The sequence below is a fragment of the Pseudorca crassidens genome, chromosome 15 (genome assembly GCF_039906515.1).
Source record: "Pseudorca crassidens isolate mPseCra1 chromosome 15, mPseCra1.hap1, whole genome shotgun sequence".
In the NCBI taxonomy this organism is placed as follows: Eukaryota; Metazoa; Chordata; class Mammalia; order Artiodactyla; family Delphinidae; genus Pseudorca; species Pseudorca crassidens.
This window is the reverse complement of record NC_090310.1, coordinates 15,239,252-15,263,492: the sequence shown is the minus strand read 5'-3', so window position 1 is coordinate 15,263,492 and position 24,241 is coordinate 15,239,252. Positions and strand designations below refer to the sequence as shown.

Sequence of the window (24,241 nt, the reverse complement as noted above, 5' to 3'; positions counted from 1 at the left end):
ACTGCATGAATCCAGCAACCATGCACCTTGGTGTTCACCCAAAGGAGCTGAAAACTTACGTCCGCACAAAACCCTGCACGTGGACATTTACAGCAGTTTTATTCATAATTGCCAAAACTTGGAAGCAACCAAGATATTTTTCAGGAGAGGAATGGATGAATAAACTGTGGTACATCCAGACAACCGAATGTTATTCATCACGAGCAAGAAATGAGCTACCAAACCATGAAAAGACATGAAGAAACCTTAAATTCATATTATTCAGTGAGAGAAGCCAGTCTGAAAAGGCTGCATACTGTATCATTCCAACTATATGACGTTCTGGAAAAGGTAAAACGATGGAGACAGTAAAAATGTCACTGGTGGAGGATGTTGATGATTGGGGAGGCTATGCATATATGGGGGTAGGAGGTATATGGGAAATCTTCATACCTTCCCCTCAGTAGTTCTTTTCCACCAGGGTCTCTCTACAGGGTAGCTTGAGTGTCCTCACAGCATGGTGGGTGGCTTCCTCCAGCCTCCAGAGACAGAACCATCCAAGGGAGCAAGACAGAAGCTGAAATGCCTTGGGAGCCACACACCTTCACTTCTGCTCTCTTCTCTTGGTCACACAGGTCAGCCATGATTCAGCGTGGAAGGGGGGCTACACAAGGGTATGAATATTAGGATAGGAAGATTGTTAGGGGCCATCTTGGATGTTGGCTTCCATACAGGGCACGCTAAGTGTAACTGATATATTGTGCTTGGGCTATAAATGATTAGAAATGAATCAAAGGTATTTATGGACTAAATTGTCAGGGCCTAATGAGTTTGGCTTTTAACTGTTGGTGATAAGAAATTATTGAAAGGTTTTGAAGAAGGCACCTAGAAGTCTGAACTCTCTCTTCTTATCCATATTATATGGCAAGAGCTTTCCAATATCTCCAAATAAACCCCCTGATGTTCTCTGCTTCTTCTTTGGGCTGTTCGATACCTCATGTAGATTTACACACACTCTGTCTTTCAGTTTTGTGTTGGACTCCCTTTTAGAAACTGTCTGCGTCATATATCTACTTGGATATTCTTCCACTTTGTAAAACAAAATCTCTGAATCGGTTGGGATGCTTTTGGTTGCAAATGAAAAATTCAACTCAAAATGACTTAAGCAATGAAAAGAATTCATTGAGTCATACAGCTGGAAAGTCCAGAGGTAGAGAGGAGTTCAGCTGTGGTTTGATCCAGAGTTTCACATTTTCAAGTGGGATCTGGCTCTATTTCTGTGATGTGTTGGTTCATCCTCAGGTGGACTTTCTCCACAATAGCAAAAATGGCTCCAGTTGAGTCCAAGGTTTATATTGCACTGGAAAGAGCAAAAGCGTCTTTTTCCTCAGATCCACTGTGATTCGTCTGGTTTAGATCACATGCCCATACTTAAACCCATCACTGAAGTCAAGGGTCTGGAATATACAAATTGTCTTAGTTTAGTCCACATACTTCACCCTCAGACATAGTCCTTCAAATGGGAATTGAAAGTTGCTGAGAAGAGGGAAATTGGACGCAGAGAGGAAACCGCAAGTGTTTAACACAAAATCAAAATTGTGATGTGGTTCATCTAAACAACAGTCACTGAGCCCCAGTCAAAGATAATATTGGGCCCTGGGATAGAGCCATGAATTTGACACAATCCCAGCTCTCTAGTGAAGCAGAGTCTATTATTCCCTGAGAACATAAACTCTCTGAGGGTAGGGATTTTTTTTCCTTTCTTGTTCACATGTATATCTTTAGAGCCCAGAACAGCTCCTGGGACATAATAGGCATGCAGTAAATATCTGTTGAATGAATAGTCTGGGGGAAAGATAGATGTATATGTAATTCACCATACAATATAAGGTCCATTTCTGGTTCTAGGGACTTCGAGAGGATGGGGCTGTGATCTACTGTCTTACTCTTCCTGCTTTCCTCTTCCCTCTTCTGATTGTAGCTCCTCCAGGGTGAGAGACTGGGAGGAAAGAACTGGAGAGAGAACAGAGGGCTCCTCATGTGCCTGGCTGCCTATTGGCTGTCGGAGGTGCCCCTAATCTGACTCGTGTGCGGCTGGGTCCATCTCCTGCTCGTGGTCCTCAGGATCTGAGCTTCAAGGTGTTCCTGGGGGTGATATTTGGCTTTACCATGGCCCCCTTCTCTGCTGAGGAGCCCCTTGGAGGGGGTAATGCCTGCCTTCCTTGGCCTCTCCAGGCGTACCCATTCTCTAACCCTCGTTCCTTCATTTAGAACAACTAAGTCCCCGTTTCTCCCTGTTTCTTGATCTTATTTAAGCCACACAAAACTTTTCTGGAGGAAAGCTCTTATACGTGCAGCCTTTCTTTGAACCCCAAGGCCTGTAAAGCCCTGAATATGGAGGCCCTGAAGCTGGATGTGACAATAATGATACAGCATCAGATCAAGGATCAAGGTTACTTTGTCAAACCGGAGACGTTTCATCCAGAGGATGTTTAGTGTCGTGGCAATGATAACGTGGCAGAGAGAGCTAGTTGTCTCCTAGTATCTGTCTTCCTCTTTTTTCTTTACTAATTCAACTCCAAATTTTAACCATGCACATGGCTACTTAGAATAAAGACTATGTTTCCCAGGCTTCTTTGCCGCCGTGTGTGGTCATGTGACTAAGTTCTGGCCAATGAGATGGGAATGGAAATGACATGTGTAACTTTTGGGTCACACTCTTAAAGGAAAGAGTCACATCCACATTCTTTATTTTTCCTGCCAGCTGGAGGGTGGACATGGCGGTGGGCCATCTTTGATGGGCTGGATGAGAACAGTACCTTGGGATGACAAAGCAACTTGCTAGAAGGAGTCGGGCTTTCCAACACTGTGGAGCCTCTCTACCTCCCTGGACTGTCAGCAGGACAGTCTAGCTTAAGCCTCTAAGATTTTGGGTCCTATGACAGCAGTTGAACCTCACCCTCGACTAATACAAATTACCATTTGTTGGGCATATCCTATATGCCAGCCACTGTGCTAAGCTCTTCCACATACATTATTTAACTTAATCCTTACAAGTTTTTGATTGTTGTTACGTAGTGCATCAGTTAGGGCATTCTGGGCAAAAATAACAGAAACAGACTCTAGCTAACAAGTAAAAAATGGAATTTACTGGAAGGAAATAGAGTGGCTTAAAGAATGGAAGAGAGGGTTGAAAAACACAGAGAGGACAGAAACCATGGCTTTGGAGGTCCTGCCAAGAGAGAAATAAACCAAACATTAGTTTTCTACCCTTGCATCACTGTGCTCAAAATTCAAACTAAATATAGAGTCCACTTTGCCTAGCTTTGGGCAAGAGGCTACTCATTTAGTTAAGAAAAGGTAAGGCACCTTAACTTACCTTGATTTATTGTCTCACCAGGACTGTATACAATGGTGGGGAGGTAGCTGGCCAACAGGAAATTGACTGTTATTAGTAAAAGAAGGGGGGAATGAATGCTGAGTGGCCTAAAAACAACCAATGTCCACTATTGTTAAGTAACATGATCTCTAATTATATTATAAGGAAAATGAGGCTCAGAGAAGTGAGTTAACTTGCCCAAAGTCATACAGCTAGAAGAAAGCAGAGCTAGTAACTGAACCAAGGTCAACCGCCATACTCTTAACCATGACGCCATGTAGCTTCCAGTGATTGACTCTGACCAATGTTTATGTTTATGACCAACCTTTATGTTTCACTTTCCACAGAGCACTTCTGTGCCCAGTTGGCTTTCTGCTGACTGATGCTGCTTTGAAGAGAGTGTAAAGATGGATCTAATGGGATCCCTTTTCTCTGTTGATTCTTGGACCTATTTGGCCACAAATTGGGGGCACGCTTTAACTTCAAGTTTAAAAAACTTGAAGTTGGGATTGTTGGAAAATCACGGACACCTGGTTGTCACTCCTACAACCTGCTTCACCCTCCACACCGCCCGCAGGTTGCAAGTGGTTCAGACAGCGATCAGTGGGCCTCTGGTGTATGAACACCTTCCTCTCTTCTTGTGCTTTGGGAAGAACAAACCCCTAATTGCCTGGATCCTTTAAATCCACCCACTTCTCACATATTAATCGTGAGAAGAACTGCTGTAATCCCTGCAGGGTTGATTATCTGCAAGGGATAGAGACCTGCCTGAATTTCTGCAAGAAAATGGGGGCTTGGTGTGAAGACACATGGGGCTCAGGTGTGAGGACGTGTGTTCTGGGGGACTAAGCACCCCCAGAACCAGGCTGCTCTTCACCCCTCTCTCAGAGGCTGTGCCGCTCCCTCACATCTCTGCTCCTCTCTGTGAATAGACTCCAATTCCCTTTTTGTTACCTCCACTCCTTCGAAATTTAGTTTGCCCAAAGCATCACTTCCGCATTCTGGAAAGGGGGGGGGAGAAGGGAACATCGATGGTCAAGGAGGGGCAGTGTCAGCCCTCTGTCCATCAAGGCTTTCCTTTACACCTCATTGGTCAGAATGGGGTCACATGACCACTCCTCGCTGTGAGACAGGTTGGGAAAACCTGTAAACAGCTTTTCCAGTTCCTATTGGAGAGACAGACAGAATAATGAGTGGAGGTGGAAGTCAGACCAACCTGCCCGGGGGTGTTGAGACAAAAATTTATAAAATGGCTTGAAACTATAAAGCTTTCTGCAAACATTGGCTTCAAAATAGAATGCATGTAGTACCACCCATTTGGAGAGTCATTTGGCAGTGAGTAGGAAGGGTCCCAAAGTGTGCATCATCTTAGCCCCAGTCATTTCATCTTAAAAGTTCTATCTGGGGACTTCCCTGGTGGCCCAGTGGGTAAGACTCTGTGCTCCCAATGCAGGGGGCCCAGGTTCGATCCCTGGTGGGGGAACTAGATCCCACATGCATGCTGCAACTAAGAGTCCGTATGCCGCAACTAAGAGCCCACATGCTGCAACAAAGATCCCGTATGCCGCAATGAAGATCCTGTGTGCCGCAACTAAGACCCAGCACAGCCAAAATAAATATAAAATGTTTTAAAAAATTATATCTGAAGAAAAGAATTGCAAAGAGCTGTGTGTAGAAAGTTGTTTAATGCAGTATTGCCTAAAATAGTCAAACACTAAAATTTCTCAACTTAATGGAATATTTTATACCATTAGAATATCCCTGTAGAGCTTGCGATGAACACACACACACTATTATATATAAGATAGATAACCAACAAGGACCTACTGTATAGCACAGGGAACTCTATCAATATTCTGTGATAACCTACCTATATGAGAAAAGAATCTAAAAAATAATGAATATATGTATATGTATAACTGAATCACTTTCCTGTACACCTGAAACTAACACAACATTGTAAATCAACTATACCCTAATAAACTTTTAAAAATAAAGTCTTGGAAAGCTACGTGAAATATTTGTGCTAAAACGTTATATGACAAAACCATAGTACAGAATCAAACCTATCCTATAATGACAAGTTTGTAAATAGTATCTGTGCAGAAAAGCTGATATATTATTGTCGTGGGACTCTGTGTTGTTTTTTCTTGTTTTCTTTAGTATTGTCATAATACTGTTTGCATAGCTCATACAATTGGGAGAAAGAAATACAATTACAGTGGCTTCCTAGGCCTGCCCCAACTTCTTAGGGGTTGAACAGTCAGATATCTTAGGACACATCAGACTCACGCTCCAGAAGAACCTGGCTTGTGGGGTTGGGGAGAGGCGGTTGCCCTTTTACATTTGCGTCTACCCCCCTCACCCCAGAAGCAAAATAATCTGCTCAAAAGAGCTTCTGGTTCTTCTCCTCCCCTGACAGAAGCACAACTTCCTCCCCGTCCTATTCCAGGAATTAGTAGTTTTCTCCTCTGTTCTGCTCAGGTCAGATCCTGAGCTACTTCTGCTTTCAAGGATGGGAAGCAGGAGGAAGTATTTCAGGGGTGGTGGCAGTGCACATCTGACCCTGCCCTGTGACTGACCTCTGGCCAACCATGTTCTTAGTATGATTTTGGTGGAAACGCCCAAGACACCCATCAAGCCTGTGGTAGGAATTTTTCTCTGATCTGCCTGACATTTGGCTCCCTGCTTGGACAACTGAGGGAGCAGGTGGAAAAGTCTAGAATGCTTCCAACTGAGTGACAGGCAACTCTGATGCCAATATACCATTTATGTGTCATTGGGGTCATGCCAGCCATATCATGGTCAGCCCAAGACACAGTGGGTCAAATAATTATAGCTAATGTTGACTGAATATTCACTACGTGCACTCTGACATCTATTATCTCATTTAATCATCACAACAACCCCAAGGGGTGAGTACTATTATTACCATCATTTCCCAGTTGAGGACAACGGGGTCCAGAGAGTAACTTGCTCAAGGTCCCAGGCTTATAGAGCTAGGATTTTAACCCCCCAAGTCTGGCCCCAGGCATCAAAGGCTTAACCAGATTGTTCAGGATAACATTCAAGTGGAACTTTCCTTGGCAATTCAGTGTAATGGAAAAACAATATTTTGTTGTTGGTACTTCCCAGAACCTTCTTAGGAGGGTTGATCCTGTGAGGCAATTGCCTTTGAATGTGGTATGTCAGGCAAATTGGAGGGGTTTAGACAGAGGTAAGTTGTCTGGCTAGGTGAGGGAAAAGAGATTTGGAGAGATGGGTCTGAGAGATTGTGGTGGGGATAGAGGAGCCTTGATCCTGGGTGCTGCACGGGGCAACAGGAGATGGAGACCCTGCTACCTTCTTTCTCTTGAGAGCAAAGCCAGGAAAGTTTGGGAGAAGAAACACGGCAGAGAGGATTTGTAAGGCTGAGCATGGAGAATCATTTGATAGCAAACCCACTTGTTTGAAGGAGGTGAGGGAGTGACCCATGCAAAGATCTGGGGCAAAAATACTCCAATCAGAGGGAAGAGCCGATGTGCTGGACTTGAAGAACTGCAAGGAGGCCAATGTGGCTGGAGTGGGGGGAGCAAGGGCTCAAAGAGAAGGAGAGGCAAGGGTGGAGGCTGGGACGACAGATCACGCAGGGCCTGGTAGGTTATGGAAAGACTGGCTTGGACTCTCAGCGAGGTGAGGAGATTTTGTAAGCTTTGGAGCAAAGGAATAATATATGCCTTGTGTTTTGAAAGGCTCCCTCTAGCTACGATGTTGAAAACTGACTTTGTGTTGTTGGAGGGAAATAGAGAAGCAGTGGGGCACAGACAAGGTCTAAGGCTCCATTCCAGGTGGGACAATGGTGGCTTCCACAATTTTGGTAACAGTGGAGTTGGTAAGGAGGGGTTATATTTTTGGACATATTTGAAGGTAGAGCCGTAGGATTTCCTTATGACTTTCAGTCTGAGTGACTGTAAGTGTTACTGACCAGGGTTTTTGGCCTTCCCCAATCAACTGAAATTGAGAAGAGGCCAGTGAGGAACTTCAGGCAAGTCTGTATTGGGGTTCCTGCAGCTGTAGGAGGGGGTAAAAACAAGTAACAGGTTTCCTTGCTCGCTCCCCGAAGGGGGTGGGGATGAGCCAGCTCTTTATATGGGGCGAGGGTAGGGGTGTGTCCAGGGGGTGGGGTTGGAGGCGTGGCTTAGGTGGTTTGCCCACACCTTAGGTGGTGTTGACTGCAGGGGGCATGTGCAGTACCCTGTTTTAGCTCCCTTTTCTTCAGAAGTGGCAGTTGCGTTTGTTTTTTTTTTTTGGTCTTTTTGTATCTTTTGTCCAGAATTTGCCCCAACTGCGCGTGCATGCAGTTATAGCCCCTTACAGTTTCTTTGTATTTTGTTGCTCAAGGAGACATTTGTCTGGATGCAAGCATTACAGCACTGCAGCAAAGAGTCCCAGGCGCCAGCCTGTCTCACAGGGACACTACTGCCACTGATTGAAAGTGGGGGAATAGCGCTGCCATGGTGCCCCCAGCCACCTGGCACTACCACATGGGCCACACAGGCAAAGGCTTGAACCACAGCTTGTCTGAGTTTCAGCAGAATGTCTGTGATCTTCCTGGAACAGAGGATGAGGAGCTGCTCGGGGGCCACCCCCTGCTCACCTCCTACGTCCCTTAGGAGGGCCTCAGGAGTCATGACTCATGTCCCAGGTTCTGATTATGCATGAGGCTCTCTGCCTCACCCACCGCCCCCTGCCCCCCCAGCAGAGCTCCAGATTAAAACTGCTTTGTCTCTTAGTCTAGGATATAGCCTCCCTTTTTTGGTATCGTCCTTTTTGTTGTGTAGGACGACTATGGAAGGATTGGTTTTGCTGTCTATGTAAGTAATAAACTGTATGGACCTAACAGTGGCTCATTGTAACTTTACCGGTGGAATCAGTTGTGCCTTGGCCTAGCCTTGTCTCATGCGCTAGAGGCTGAGATGGGCCCAGATGCGGGGAGCATAACTGGGAGTGATCAGGAGTTCAGGTCTAGACATCTTGGTTTGCGGAGCTTGTCAGACATGGGGCGAGCCATTGGCTATCCGAGTCTGGAGCTCAGGAGAGGTCTGGGTTGGAGACAGAAACCGAGGATTAGCAACATATGGGTGATGTTTATAGCCCTGAGCCCACCCAAAGACAGGAGTAGATAAAAAAAGAGGCCCAAGGACTGAGCTCTGGAATCCTCCTTACCAGGTTGGGGAGAAAAGGAAGGATTGGCCAAAGAACCTGGAAGGAGAGATGGAGGTGAAGGAGAAGCAGGTGAGTGAGGGTCCTTGGAAGCCAGTATACAAATTAATCCCTGGAAGGAGTGGGCAAATGTGAAAAGCTGCTCTGGAATCCCTTAAGATGAAGATCGCAAACCAGTTCTTGGAGCTAACCACTTATACTTGGTGACAGTGATGAAAAAAGTTTTGGGGAAGTGGAGGCTGGGGTGGGGCAAAGGCTGGAATGGAATGGGTTCAAGGGAGAGTGGGAAGGGCAGACCTGGGCACAGCAAATACAGACAACTGGTCTGGAATTTGCTTTGCAAAAGTGACACAAAAAAATGGGGCAGTGGTTGGTGGAGGAAGTGGGATCAGATAAAGTTTGTTTGCTTTTTCATTAAAAGAAATATATTAATTTTGGTGGGAATATCAAATTTTTGTATATACACCAGTATTGGTTTTATGTATTTGGTTTTATGTATTTATTCCAGAACTAACACCTTACCTTTGCTTATCTGACTTTAAGGTAGTGCTGTGATATGGCATGTCTGGCTATGGAATGGAGTTATGTAATAAGGTATGCTTCATAGTTTTTTAGGCTATTCTTGTGTGTTTTCTGCTCCAGGTGATTTTTAGAATCAGCTTGTCAAATTCGATAATAATCCTGTTGGGTGAGGTTACACTGAATTACTGAGTAATCTGACGGAGAACTGATATCTTTATAATGTTGAGCCTTGTCACCCATGAATATGGCATCTCTCTCTATTCTTTTCTTTTTTTTTTTTTGCGGTACGCGGGCCTCTCACTGTCGTGGCCTCTCCCGTTGCGGAGCACAGGCTCCGGACGTGCAGGCTCAGCGGCCATGGCTCACGGGCCCAGCCGCTCTGCGGCATGTGGGATCTTCCCGGACCGGGGCACAAACCCGTGTCCCCTGCATCGGCAGGCGAACTCTCAACCACTGCGCCACCAGGGAAGCCCTCTCTATTCTTTTATGTCCTTTAGGAAAGACTAATAGCTTAAAAAATAAATAGTTCACACATATTTCATGTTAGATTTATGCTTACGTGTTTTATAGCTTTTTGGTGCTACGAATGGTGTTTTTCCTATTATATTTTCTAATCAGAAAATTAGTCTTAGCTGAACAAGAAATGGATTAGATTTTTATATGTTGATCTTGCTGAATAAGATTAGTTCTAACAAGTTATCACTTAATGGTGTTGGATTTTCATACTATCTGCAAATGATGACTTTTTTGCCCATTGAATCTGCCTCAAGTAGGAAATAGGGTTATGATTCGAGGTTTCTGCTGCCCATCATTTTTGCCCTTGGGGAGGAAACAAAAGTTTCTTCTCTTTGAAGTGGTTTTCCACAGAGTGGGGCTGTGGGTTCTGGATACCCTAATTTACTCAGACTCAGAAAGAAGACAATTGCTGTGGGGTGATACGTAACACTGGAATCTTGCATTACACTGACTTGGGTAGAAAACAGATGGGTAGTAAAAAAAAATTTGACAAATATAGGAAAGTAAAATTTCCTTCTAAAAGCTTATTTTAAACTCTTTTCAGTAAATGGAACTGGAAAATTATTTGTTCATATGGACAAAAATGAAACTGGATTCCCTGTTTCACACTGCACCCAAAAAATTCAACAGTACACAAAGAAGTTAAATAATGGAAGGAAAAGAAGTAGTTGAGAAGAATATATAGATGAAAAAAATTTTCTAACTCTGGAGGTTTATTAAACAAGTTACAGTAAAGCCTAATAATAAATTTGGCCACATGAAACAAAAGAACTTCTGCACAAGAAAGATGATAATTAGAATTAATAATAGCATCTAACTCATAGTTTGAGCATGAATATCAGAAGAGATTATGTCTGTGAAAGGGACCCGTAAATCACTAAGCAAATGGTGGGGTTTTTTAAAGTATAATTTCCGTTTTATTGTCTTTCCAGGGGACCGTATTTCTTTAGCCTTTAAGGACTTAGCTCCTTCCGTGGGCTTTGGCGGAGGTCGTGGCGCAGCACCCGCAGGCCTAAATCGGGATGGAGGTGTTTGGTCCTTCCGGGCTACCGGAGAACGACTCCTGACTACCTTGCTGTGAACGGCACAACTCACGCAGTAATGTAGTTTCACATACAGCTTGGGAAGCACATAGGACAGTTCGCGCCAGGAGCTCACTCACCGTCGAAAACACTCGCTTCGGAAATGTCCCTGACGGCTGCGGCCTCTACGATGTTCCAAATGACGAACTTCTTAATGGCCTTATCCTCGGGCACGCATCGGGCACAGCTGGTGCAGCGAATAGGCTGCACGTGGCCGCGCCCCTTTTTGGCACGACCATTATTCCTTCTTTTCCTGGTCGTCTTGGAAGCGAGGAGACGAGAGAGCATGGAGGTTGTTTTTAATCTGACCCAGCAAAGCGCCTTATGCTCTATTTAGATTGATTTGATGTTAGGAACACTGGTTCACTCAAATTATTTCAAGTTTTGAAGATTTTGTAGTTAAGATTCCATGATAGGCATCATAAACGGATGGGTTCTTGACACCTTGGTTCCTACAAGCTTCATGCAACCTGCTCCTGCAAAGCTTGCCATGGGATTGCAGTTAGTGAGGTAGCTGCAGGTAGTGTAGGTAGCTGCTGCAGTGCTAAGAGCTGAAATACACTGAAATTAACCACAGGTCTTTTTTTTTTTTTTTGGTGCATTATAGACTCAGAGCTCCTAAATAGTTACATCAGAGAGATTCTTCTGGTACAATCGCTACCTAGTTGGGGAGGAAGGATTCTTGGTGCTTGCTATCCTGCCCTCTTTCCAGAATTCTCTCTCTGAGGGAGGGGCGGGGGGATCTCTCTTATGAACCAGGCACTCTTCTGTGCACTGGAAATAGTGATGAGCAAGACAGACAAGAATCTCTGCTCTCTGGAGCTTATAGACTCTAGCTGGGGAGTCAGACAATAGATAAACTAAATAAATATGCAATATAAGTTCATGTAATAATGAGTGCTATGAAAAAATATCTGAGTATCTGTAGCAGACACTGCAATTGCTCCATTCACGTCCCCTCAGTGTTTATCATTCCCATGCAAGCTGGCCAGGTTTCCAGCTGCCAGTACCTGCCTGCCTGAGGGCTCTCTCTTGCTCCTGGAGCCTTCTCTGCCTGGGTGCAGGGCAAATAGGATGCACCAGAGAAGTAAGGCTTTCCCGGAAAGCAGCCCTCCACGGATAGCTGATGTGAGTTGTGGATAAAAAATCTAGCCCCCTCTCCTCTCAGGTGGATAAGTCTGAGGCATGTTCTACCCTGGATTTCAGAGTTCCTCAGTGTATTGAGCTCCAATCATCCACAGCAGTAACTTGTGCCATCTCACAGCTTTTATGGGCTCATTTCCTCACCAGTGTTTCCTGGATTACCTCTCAGATAAATTACTTCCACTTGTCTCAGTGTTCATGTACAGGGGAACCCAAGCTAAGCTTTTGTCAAGAGTAGGGGTAGGGGATGGATGGGAGCTTATAGCTAGGTGCCCACCTTGTGGTTACCTGGTCAGGTGCACACCATAGGGTGGGTCATTAAGAAAGGCTCTGGGGGCTGGACAATCTTTCTGAGATATTGCCTATACCTTTAAAGTGGGCCCTTGGTCACTGCTAAGGGAACAGAGGGGCCGTGATATCCGAGCAACTTCCTGTGGTGATCAGAGTGTGAAAGTTTTTTTATCAAAAATAAACCCAGCTTATTTATTTATTTTTGCATTCATTCTTTTCTTTAAAAAATTATTTATTTATTTATTTGGTTGCGCCGGGTCTTAGTTGCAGCACGTGGGTTCCTTAGTTGTGGCATGCAAACTCTTAGTTGCAGCATGCATGTGGGATCTAGTTCCCTGACCAGGGATCGAACCCAGGCCCCCTCCATTGGGAGTGTGGAATCTTAAGCACTGTGCCACCAGGGAAGTCCCACCAGCTTATTTATTAAAATATGTCCCCACACCCTTGTTGGTAGCTTCTCATCCTGATCCAATGGTCTTATTTCTTTTTCCTCAGCCTCCTTTCCTGCTAACAAGAATGGGCCCTTTGTTGTTTAAATTACTTATTGGTGTTTTTCTTTTTTTTCTGATTATAAGCGTCACTTTTTTTTTTGTAAAAAAGTTTTAAGTACACAAATATATATAGAAGAAAATTAAAATCACCCTGTGGCAGATTGAAGCTGATCACAAATTCTTTGACACACCTCCCACTGAGACGTGACATCTTTGTTCCCCTCTCTTAGAATGTGGTCGAGCTCTGTGACTGCTTGACCACTAGAATATAGTGGAAGTGACTCTGTGACAGTTTCCAGGTCAACATCTTAAGAGACTGGGAACTTTCAATTCTTATCTCTTGGAATACTTGCTCTTGAAGTCTAACCACTATGCTGTGAGCAGCCCAAGCCACATAGAGAGGCCACATGGAGGTCCTCCAGCTGACAGCTCCAACCGAGCTCCTGGCCTGCTGATGGTACCAACTTCCAGCCATGGGAGTGATCTGTTTTGAAAGTCCAGCCGAGCTGAGCCTTCAAGGACTCCAGCCCCAGTCACCATCTGACTGCAGCCATCTGAGATTCCCTAGTGAGAACTGCTGAGGCTAGGCAATCCACAGCACCATGACACAATGAGAAGCTGCTGTTTTCGACTTGTGGTTGCCAAGGGAGAGGGGATATGGGGCGGGGATGAACTGGGAACCTGAGATTAGCAGATGCAAACTATTCTGTATATGTATAACTGAATTACTTTGTTGTACACCAGAAACTAACACAACATTGTAAATCAACTACACTTCAATAAAATAAATTTTAAAAAAAGAAGTCGCCGTTTTATTTGGAGTAGTTTGCTCTGCAGCAATAGAGTAGAACAGACCCATTGTCCTATGATCCAGTGACAACTACTATTAACATTTTGGTTTTCCTACACATACATATATATATATTTTTTTGCAGTACGCGCGCCTCCCACTGCCGTGGCCTCTCCCGCCACAGAGCCCAGGCTCCGGACGCGCAGGCTCAGCGGCCACGGCTCACGGGCCCAGCCGCTCCGCGGCACGCGGGATCCTCCCGGACTGGGGCATGAACCCGCGTCCCCCGCACCGGCAGGGGGACCCTCAACCACTGCGCCACCAGGGAAGCCCAACACATACGTATTTTTAAACAGGTAATTTTAAAACAAAATGTTCAGAATTTTAATGGAATTTTTTTCAGAGCGCACACATTTCTTTGCTCTGGTTATTAAGAAAGCCGAACTAAGGGCAAGAGAAAATATGTTGGAGAGAGAATGAAAAATGATTGGCTTGGGGAATCACATTAGCAGACACACACAAGTATGGTTTGGTGTTCTATGTAATTTCATGAAGATATGCTGGTGTGTCTTTGAAAACAGCTTGTGCAGACATCTTTGACTGTACTTCTCAGATATTTCTTAGGATAAATTCTTGGAAGTGAAAATTCCAGGGCAAAAGAGTTTGAGGCTTTTTTTTTTTTGGCTGCGTTGGGTCTTTGTTGTTGTGTGCGGGCTTTCTCTGGTTGCAGCAAGTGGGGGCTACTCTTTGTTGCGGTGTGTGGGCTTCTCATTGCGGTGGCTTCTTTTGCTGCGGAGCATGGGCTCTAGGCCACGGGCTTCAGTAGTTGTGGCTCACGGGCTCTAGAGCGCAGGCTCAGTAGTTGTAGTGCCGGGCTTAGTTGCTCCGCGGCATGAGGGATCTTCCTGGACCAGGGCTCGAACCCGTGTTGCCTGCATTGTCAGGTGGCTTCTTAACCACTACGGCAGCAGGGAAGTCCTGAGGCCGTTTTTTTTTTTTTTAAAGCAAAATAATATTAAAAAAGCACCGCGTAGAGGACTTTGCTTGTGGTGCAGTGGTTAAGAATCCACCTGACAATGCAGGCGACACGGGTTCGAGTCCTGGCCCAGGAAGATCCCACATACTGCGGAGCCACTAAGCCCGGCGCCACAACTACTGAAGTCTGTGCGCCTAAAGCGTGTGCTCTGCAACAAGAGAAGCCACCTCACTGAGAAGTCTTTGTGCCGCAACGAAGACCCAACGCAGCCAAAAATAAATACATAAATAAATAAATTTATATTAAAAAAAAGCACCAGGTTTCTCTGTACCTGAGTTGACCTTACTGATGGCCACACAGGAGGATGCTCTGGCTGACAGGTGTTCTCACTTCTCTGGGCAGGAGGGAGGGACATTTTGCAAAGCGTGCTTTCAGGGAGACATGTTCTGAGGGGCAGGTCATAAGTCCATGCTTTGCTGTTCATAATGTTTCTAGAAGCAGGTGGGCAAACAAAGCCACCTATGGGTTGGCGACCCTGATGGTTTGGGCCGGGAGGCTGGGTAGAGGGGGCAGGTCTGGCAGGGCTGTGTGCTCACTGAGCCTTCGTCCTCTTCTTTTGAGTCTCTGACAGACTTCTGCCTCTTACTTCCCTTTTTCGGTCCTTCCTGGCTTTGGTGGCCTCCTTAAAGTGGCTCAGTGGTGCCTGCAGCCTCACGGCTCCTGCTGTCTCCAGCGATGACTCACAGAGTCCTTCTACTAACAGGTGAGCCAGGAGTTGGGGGGCCCTCAGAGTGAGGAGGGGGGGAGTTTTTGGGTTTGTGAGTTTGTGGAGATAAAGGGTACAGAATACTTAGGAGTTAGGCTGGGAGGGACAAAGGGGATTGGGGGAAGGTTAAGGGATTCAAGCAGCAGAGTAGAACTAGACCGAGATGCGATGAGCAGAGAAGCTTTGGATAAATGACTCAATTCACGGACTATGCAAGGGGGTTTGGCTGGTCCCTTCTTCACAGAGGAGGAAACTGAGGCCCCGAGAGGTGAAATGACACGTCTAAGTGTGCACAGCAGGTCTTGGCTTCTCTTCTTGGAGTGTTTCTTCTTGGATTCCACCTCACCTCCTCCTATTGGTCTCCTCTTTTCCAAGGACTCAGGTGTAAATGTTTGTTGAATGACTGACTGATCAAAATGACTCAAGTTTTTTTCCCTTTGTATCTGTGTTTTGTGGACGAAGAGCCAGAGAAGGGAAAGAAATGCTTGAAAGTTGCATAGGAAGGAAATTACCTAACTGAGTCTTTAGGAACTTGATTGTTGGGCAAATCAGTGGGGTGGGAACCCAGGGTGGGGCTCAGAGAGGGGCTGAATGCACCTGTTGATGGAAATGATCAATAAACAAGAAAAGAGTTTTCTTTGAGCCAAACTGAGGACTATAGCCCAGGAGACAGCCTCTCAGAGAACTCTGAGGAACTGTTCCGGAGAAGCATGGTTTTCAGCACAGTTTTATATCTTGTCAGAACAAAGAACATCAAACAAGTCAGGGATATGTTCCTTCAAGATTAAAAACAAAACAAAACAAACAACAGATCATAGTTGTGGCGCACGGGCTTAGCTGCTCTGCGGCACGTGGGATCTTCCTGGACCAGGGCTCAAACCCATGTCCCCTGGATTCTTAATCACTGCGCCACCAGGGAAGTCCCCAGGCTGCTTTCTTAACTGTCTCCTTCTGTCCTCCTGACTCCCGCCCGCCTTGTTCTCCCTCCAGCCTTGGCCTTATGTCACGGGTTCAACCTGGACACGGAAAAAGCAGTCATCTTCCAAAACAATGCAAGGGGCTTCGGGCAGAGCGTGGTCCAGCTTGAGGGATCCTGGTAAGGGCCACAGGGGGACTCCCTGCTCACGCACTTTCCCTCCAAGGCTTAACATACCTGAAAAAAAAAATCACAATTTCCTTGATTTGTTTTTTTCTTAATTTATCAGAGCTCTAAATTCAAAAGATACAAAAGAGTGTGATAGTAAGAAAGTCTCTTCCTCACTCCGTTCCCCCAATTCCCTCCCTAGCAGGGTCCCTGTTGAACGGTTTCTCGTGTGTTCTTTCAGAGAGATTCTCCAGCGCACAGACCTCCGCATCATCCCACACACAATTTGTTGCACACATTATACTCAAACTACAACCTGCTGCCTATTTTTGTAAATACATTTTATTGACACTTGGCTACCCCTACTCCCCACTTGTCATTTATTTTTATTATTTTTTATTATTTTCCAATACTTATAAAAATTTTACTGGAGTATAGTTGATTCACAATGTTGCATTAGTTTCAGATGTACAGCAAAGTGATTCAGTTATACATATACATATATTCATTCTTTTTCAGATTCTTTTCCCATATAGGTTATTACAGAAAATCGAGTAGAGTTCCCTGTGCTATACAGTAGGTCCTTGTTGGTTATCTGTTTTATATATAGCAGTGTGTGTGTGTTAATCCCAAGCTCCTAATTTATCTCTCCCCCTCACATTTCCCCTTTGGTAACCATAAGTTTGTTTTTGAAATCTGTGAGTCTGTTTCTGTTTTGTAAATAAGTCCATTTACATCATTTTTCTCTGTGTGACTTAACTTCACTTAGTATGATAATCTCTAGTCATTTATTTTTTAGGGCAGTTTTGGAGCTATAGTAGCAGAACAGAGAGTCTGGGACAGAGACTCTATGGCCTGCAAAGCCTAAAACATTTACCTTTACAGAAATAATATTTATGGAAATAATGTTACTTTTCTAGAAGAAAGTTTGCTGGCCTCTGCTCTATACTGTCCTTGGCATTTTTTTAAAATTAATAGAGCTTGCTGATTTTACAAATAAATGAAAAAAGAGCTTACTTGTTCTTTTTAATGCTTACATCACATTCCATTATTTGGAAGCACTGTAATTTACATTTATATTACATTTAAATCTCTTTTTAAAATTTATTTATTTATTTATTTATTTAGGCTGCCTGGGTCTTAGTTGCGGCACACAGGATTTTTGTTGCGGCATGTTTAGTTGCGGCATGCAGGATCTTTAATTGCACCATGTGGGCTCTTAGTTGCAGCATGTGGGATCTAGTTCCCCTACCAGGGATTGAACCCGGGCCCCCTGAATTGGGAGCACAGAGTCTTACCCACTGGACCACCAGGGAAGTCCCCAAATCTCTTCTTAATGGACATTAGATTGTTTCCAAACTTTTGCTATATGAACAATGTTGGCATTTTGTACATGTGCAAGTATATTTTGGAAGTAAATTCCTAGGACTAGGATTGCTGGATCCAAGGGTACATGTGCATATGTAATTTTAATAGATTTTTCCAAATTACCCTCTATGAGGGTGACAACAATTTGCACTCACACCAGAAGTTTATGCAAACACCTACTTCCCCACCCACTTGCCAACCCAAAATGTTAGCAAACTTATGATCTTTGTAAATTGAACAGGTGAGAAACGGTATCTCAATTTACTTTTAAACTGCATTTATTTTTTTAAAAAAATTAATTAATTAATTAATTAATGACCGTATGGGGTCTTCTCATTGTGGTGGTCTCTCTTGCTGTGGAGCACGGGCTCTAGGCACGTGGGCTTCCGTAGCTGTGGCTCGAAGCCTCTAGAGCGTAGGCTCAGTAGTTGTGGCGCACGGGCTTAGTTGCTCCACGGCATGTGGGATCTTCCCGGACCAGGGCTCAAACCCACGTCTCCTGCATTGGCAGGCGGATTCTTAACCACTGCGCCACCAGGGAAGCCCTGCATTTCTTCTTTAAGGAGAGATTTATTTCCTTTTCTGTGAACACTTTTTTCTTATCTGTTGCCCATTTTTCTCTTGGTTTGTTTTTTTTCCTTACTGGTTTGTGGGAGCTCTGACTATACTGAGGAAAGTAGTCTGGGGCATGAGTTGCTCATCTCCCTCCCCCGGTTTACCGTTTGTTTTCTGACTTCGCTTTTGGTAGTTGATCAGATACAGAAATTTATTTAAAATGACTGTGGAGTTGAATGTATTCACTTTAAAATGACCTCTGAGTATTATGTCATTCTTAGAGAGTTCCTTCTTACTCCAAGATTAAACATTTTCCCATTTTTGGATTGTACACGGATTAACTCATTTAATCCTGATAATAACCTTGAGGTAGGTACTGCTATTATCCATATTTTAGAGATGAGAAAATTGAAGCACAATAAGGTCATTAGTTGACGTGCCCAAGGTCACACAGGAAGTAAGGGTGGGACTAAATTTTAATTTCGGGCAGTAAAACTCCAAGGCCTCTATTCCTGTCCTCTATGCAATATTGCATCCCTGCCTGAATGGGGAAGTGATTCCAAGTTGGGAAGGTAGACTGTCTACCTTCATTGTTTGGCCTTCAGGATTTGGAAATTCTTGAATTTACTGAAATGACCTCTGGGAATTCAAATGACTGGATTACGAGAATATTCACAATAAACAATCAGCGGTTAAAAAAAATTCCCATGTTTTTCTTTGCTGAATCTTCCTCCTATTTCTGGGAGTTGGGGAATCCCTGTGAGGTTGGCTCCCCCACTTTTATTTTGGGTGGCGGAACTTCCATGGTCTCCTTCTCTCCCCAGATATCATAGCGTTCTCTTGTCCCTGTGGTGAGCTTTTCCCACCTCTCCCCCCAGGCTGGTGGTTGGAGCCCCCCAGGAGATAAAGGCTTCCAATCAAACGGGCGGCCTCTACAAGTGTGACTGCAGCATGGGCAAGTGTGAACCCATCCCCCTGCAGGGTGAGTCACTGCCCCTCGCTGGGACCCAGGGCTAGGGTTCCACTTCTGTACACACCTGGACTTGCCAGACGTTGCCTTTGTCTTGGGATCTGTGATGGGGGCCCAGGGAGCCAGCTCCCTGGCCTCTGAGCTGTATGCAGGCACCCTTGGACACCCCTCTGTGTCCCTTTCCATGGCCTACGTGCTTCTTTGAACCCCTCACACCTCCATGTCTCCCTGGTTGAGGTTCCTGTCCATCCCCTGTCCAGTTCTTACACAGTCCCGTCCATCCCCGAGGGTGACCATATATATATCTGTCCCCTCAGTACCCCCGGAGGCTGTGAACATGTCCCTGGGCCTGTCTCTGGCGTTCACCCCCAAACCTTTCCAGCTGCTGGTGAGTTGCGTTGGGTCATGGGAGTGTCCCAAGGGAAGGAGTTGGAGGCCTAAGACTGCTGGGGCTGGGGTCTTGTTGGGTGGAGGTGCTGGGGTGAAAGGACAGGAAGCAGGGACAGCCCCTCCCACCTGTCCCCTGCGCCCTAGGCCTGTGGCCCCACTGGGCACCATATCTGCAAGGACAACACCTATGCGATCGGCTTCTGCTTCCTGTTTGAACCCAACCTACTGCAGCAACCCAGGAGGCTCCCAGAGGCCCTCAGAGGTGAGTACAGACAAGTAGCATGAGACTGGAGGGAGCTGGCAGGACTGGGCTGAGGGGCTCATAGTCTGGGGGGTTATTTAAAAGTCTTGGTGCAGAAGCATGAGGGAACTGGGTTCCAATGCAGAGAGGGGCTCTGGAGAGGTGCTAGGATCTTGCACTTTGAGGAAAGTCCTGATATAGCCACCCATCTATATGAGACAATGTCTCAACCATTGTCCTTAGAGTTAGTGCCTGGACTCAGCCTGGCCACAGTGCCTGAGCATAGCCTTTGAGGCTCTAGCTGGTGTGGCCCTCGTCCACCTCTCCAACTTCTTTCCCAACCGTTCTACCTTAGTCACTGTGCTCCAGCTGCCTTTCTTCTCCAAGAACCACACCAAGCTGCCCCTGCCTCAGGGACTTTGCACTTACTATTCCTTCAGCCTGCCATGCTCTTTCCCCAGATCTCAGCTGACAACCTATTACTGTCATCTCAGCTCAAATGTTAACTCTTCAGAGAGACCTTCCCTGAGTGGCTCTTCTAATAATTTCCACCATCACTTCCTACCACATTGCCCTGCTTTGCCCTCTTCATACCTATATATCCATATTTTACTTCTTTCTTTCTTTTTTTTTTTTTTTTTTGTGGTACGCGGGCCTCTCACTGTTGTGGCCTCTCCCGTTGAGGAGCACAGGCTCTGGACGCGCAGGCTCAGCGGCCATGGCTCACGGGCCCAGCCGCTCCGCGGCATGTGGGATCTTCCCAGACCGGGACACGAACCCGTGTCCCCTGCATCAGCAGGCGGACTCTCAACCACTGCGCCACCAGGGAAGCCCTTTACTTATTTCTTAGATGCCCTTTCTTCTGGGATGTAGGCTCTGTGATAGCCAGAGATTTTGTCGAGCTTGTTCACTTGCTGCTTGACAAATTGCTCCTGAACTTAGCAGCCAAAAACAAGAAACATTAATTATCTTACAGTTTCTGTGAATCAGGAATCTGGACACAGACTAGTTGGGGATCTCTGTCTCATGGTTTCTCAAGAGCTTGAAGTTGTCAAACCAGGGGTGTGGTCTCATCTGAAGGCTTGACTAGGGGAAGATCCACATCCAAGCTCACTTATAAGATGGTTGGACTGAGGGCCTCAGTCCACATTGGCTGCTGGTTCCTGCTTCCCTCACTTGCTTGTCCCATGGGCTTCCCCACAGAACAACTCACAACATGGCAGCTGGCTGCCCTCAGGGTGAGTGAACAAGGCAGTGAGAGAGCAAGAGAGAGTAAGAACCCAAGATGGACGTCACAGTCTTTTATAATCTAATCTCAGAAGACTTCTGCCATATTGTATTCTTTGGGAGTGAGTCAAAAAGTCCAGCTCACAGGGAGGATGTAGAGAAAAGAGAACCCTCCTACACTGTTGGTGGGAATGTAAATTGGTACAGCTACTATGGAGAACAGTACGGAGGTTCCTTAAAAAACTAAAAATATAGCTACCATATGATTCAGCAATCTCACTCCTGGGCATATATCTGGAAAAGACAAAAACCCTAATTCAAAAAGACACATGGACCCCAGTGTTCATAGCAGCACTATTTATAATAGCCAAGACATGGAAGCAACCTAAGTGTCCACCAACAGAAGAATGGATAAAGAAGATGTGATATATATATATATATATATATATATATATATATATATATATATATATGTATATATATACACACACACACACATAAACAGAAACAACAGAATACTACTCAACCACAGAAAAGAATGAAATAATGTTATTTGCTGCAACATGGATGGACCTAGAGAATATCACACTAAGTGAAGTAAGTCAGAGAAAGACAAATATTACATGGTATTACTTATATGTGGAATCTGAAAAATAATATAAATGAACCTACATGCAAAACAAAAACAGACTCACAGACATAGAAAACAAATGTATGGTTACCAAAGAGGAAAGGGAAGTGGGAGGGATAAATTAGGAGTCTGGGATTAACAGATACACACTACTACATATAAAATAGATAAGCAACAAGGATTCACTGTATAACACAGCAGACAACATTCAATATCTTGTAATAACCTTAAATGGAAAATAATCTGAAAAATATACTTGAATAACTTTACTGTACACCTGAAACTAACACAATATTGTCAATCAACTATACTTCAGTAAAAATAAATAAATAAAAACTCCAGCTCACAATCAAGATGAGGAGATTATGCAAGGGTGTTAACTCTATCAGGAGGTGAGAATCTTGGGGACCATCTTGGTGGCTCCTTACCCTTGTTCCCCAAGCATCTCTTGATTGAAAGAGAGTAAGTGAATGAATGTTTTTATCCAGCTGATTTCTTTCTTTTTTTCTTTTTTTTGTGTGGCTGTGTTGGGTCTTTGTTGCTGCACGTGGGCTTTCTCTAGTTGTGGCGAGTGGGGGCTACTCTTCGTTGCAGTGCGTGGGCTTCTCAGTGCCGTGGCTTCTTTTGTTGCGGAGCATGGGCTGTGGTTGTTGAAGCACGCAGGCTCAGTATCTGTGGCACGTGGGTTCCAGGGCGCACGGGCTTCAGTAGTTGTTGCACGCGGGCTCAGTAGTTGTGGCACATGAGCTTAGTTGCTCTGTGGCATGTGGGATCTTCCCGGACCAGGGCTTAAACCCGTGTCCCCTGCATTGGCAGGAGAATTCTTAACCGCTGGGCCACCAGGGAAGTCCCATATCCAGCTGATTTCTGACACCGATTTCTTCAACTCCTTGGCCATCTTTTTGCTTGTTTCCAAGTTTGTTCTGGAACCAAGGGCAGATATGTCTTTCTTTTACAGTTTTCTTTTTTCTCAAGCTCCTTTGAACTTCACTTTGACAATAACCTTCCCTCCTTCTTCACAGAATAAACGAAGACTGCCAGGTGTAAACTCCTTCCACGTCCTCCTTCTCCGTGTCCAGATTTCCTGGCACCACTCTTGGCAGCATCTCACTGATTTTAGAGGAAGACCTGTCCTTTCCATGAGTAATTTTTCCATCTGGGCTTTTGAGGCTCTCTCGCATCACCAACTCTGGGGTTCACATCTTTAGTCACTTGCTCTCTCCAGGAACCTAAATCCCAACCCCTCCTTTGAATGTAAACCTGCTCATGCTACCCATAACTTAAAAAGAATCAACCACTCAAACTGATAGCAATGAAAATAACCTTCCCTCCCCCGGTCTCCTCTCCATCTTCTGCCCTCTCTCCTTCCCTTCATCACCAACCTTCTTGGAAGGGATCTCTCTCCTTGCCTCCATTGCCCCCATGTTGTGATCCTTCACCCTTTGACATCTGGCTCCTGCCCACCCATCATATAGACCTTGCTGTTGCCAGTGGCATCTGTGACCCTCTAAAGGCCAAATCTCTATTCTGTCCTCACGTTCTCTGACTTTTCCAATGTGACCTGCAGATCACCTCTTCCTTCCCCCAGCACCTTGGCTTCAGACATCTCTCCTCTCCTCTCTTCTCTTCCTCCTACTTGTGCCCCTACTGAGGGCTCCTACGAAGCTCCAGCTCCAAGCTGTCTTCCTCTGCCTCCCCTGCCCACCTGATTACAGCTTCTGTTCTTGCCCATGTGCTCTTCGTGTCTGACTGCATCCAATTCTGTGGCTTCAGCTCCCACCCCCACGTTTCTCTCTTCAGTCCTCACTCTTAAGCATTCCAGACTCTTCTTTTTGAAAACATTTTCATTTCCTTAAAAATAGATGAAACATGCACTCGGTTCATAGTTCAAAAGGCACTAAGGGTTATCCTATAAAAACCTCTCCTTCTTGGGTCTCGGAGCTCCTCTTTCCTTCCTGAGAGGCAGTTACTGTTACCAGTGTCTCATGGCTTCTTCTGGAGGTACTCCACGTATCAATATTTACTGACATAGGCGTCTGTATACTTCACTTTGTGCCACAAAAGGTAGCGTGCTCTACACACTGGATTGTACCTTGATTCTTTTCACTTAGTGTACCTTTGAGATTTTCAAGAAAATTTCTGGCTTATCTTCCCTGTTTATTTTCTATATAAATGTTAGAATCTGCTTGTCTATTTTTTAAAAAGCCAACACTTTTTCTGGATAATTTTATCTTATTTTTTCACTAATGATACAGTAAAATTGACCGTTTTTTCCCTTGTGGTGTACAATTCCATTAATTTTAAGACATGCTTAGATTTGTGTAAACAGCAACATGAACAGGATACGAAAGAATTCTTTTACCTCCTAAAAAATTCTTTGTGCTGGGCTTCCCTGGTGGCGCAGTGGTTGAGAGTCCGCCTGCCGATGCAGGGGACGCGGGTTCGTGCCCCGGTCCGGAAAGATCCCACATGCCGCGGAGCGGCTGGGCTCGTGAGCCATGGCTGCTGAGTCTGCGCGTCTGGAGCCTCCGCAACGGGAGAGGCCGCAACAGTGAGAGGCCCGCGTACAGGAAAAAAAAAATCCTTTGTGCTACCCTTTTCTACACTGGATCCTTGAAAAATGGCCAGTTTAAACTGC

At 45.2% G+C, this 24,241-nt stretch overlaps 1 protein-coding gene and 1 pseudogene across 2 annotated transcripts in view; one reads left to right on the top strand and one right to left on the bottom strand.

Annotated features, from left to right (window-relative positions):
- Positions 1-4,346: 4,346 nt before the first annotated feature.
- On the bottom strand, positions 4,347-10,968 carry LOC137206531 (small ribosomal subunit protein eS26 pseudogene; annotated as a pseudogene).
- Positions 10,969-14,993: 4,025 nt separating this feature from the next.
- The window catches only part of LOC137206870 (integrin alpha-M-like), a 36,673-nt gene continuing 27,425 nt past the window's right edge, over positions 14,994-24,241 (top strand). The window contains exons 1-5 of one of the 2 annotated variants that reach the window (XM_067706045.1): positions 14,994-15,134; positions 16,128-16,233; positions 19,023-19,126; positions 19,432-19,502; positions 19,649-19,766. In XM_067706045.1, the coding sequence (XP_067562146.1) occupies positions 15,107-15,134; positions 16,128-16,233; positions 19,023-19,126; positions 19,432-19,502; positions 19,649-19,766 (427 nt within the window). In that variant the 5' untranslated portion in view covers positions 14,994-15,106. The remainder of the gene's footprint in view (positions 15,135-16,127; positions 16,234-19,022; positions 19,127-19,431; positions 19,503-19,648; positions 19,767-24,241) is intronic. The other variant, XM_067706046.1, reaches the window with a different exon arrangement.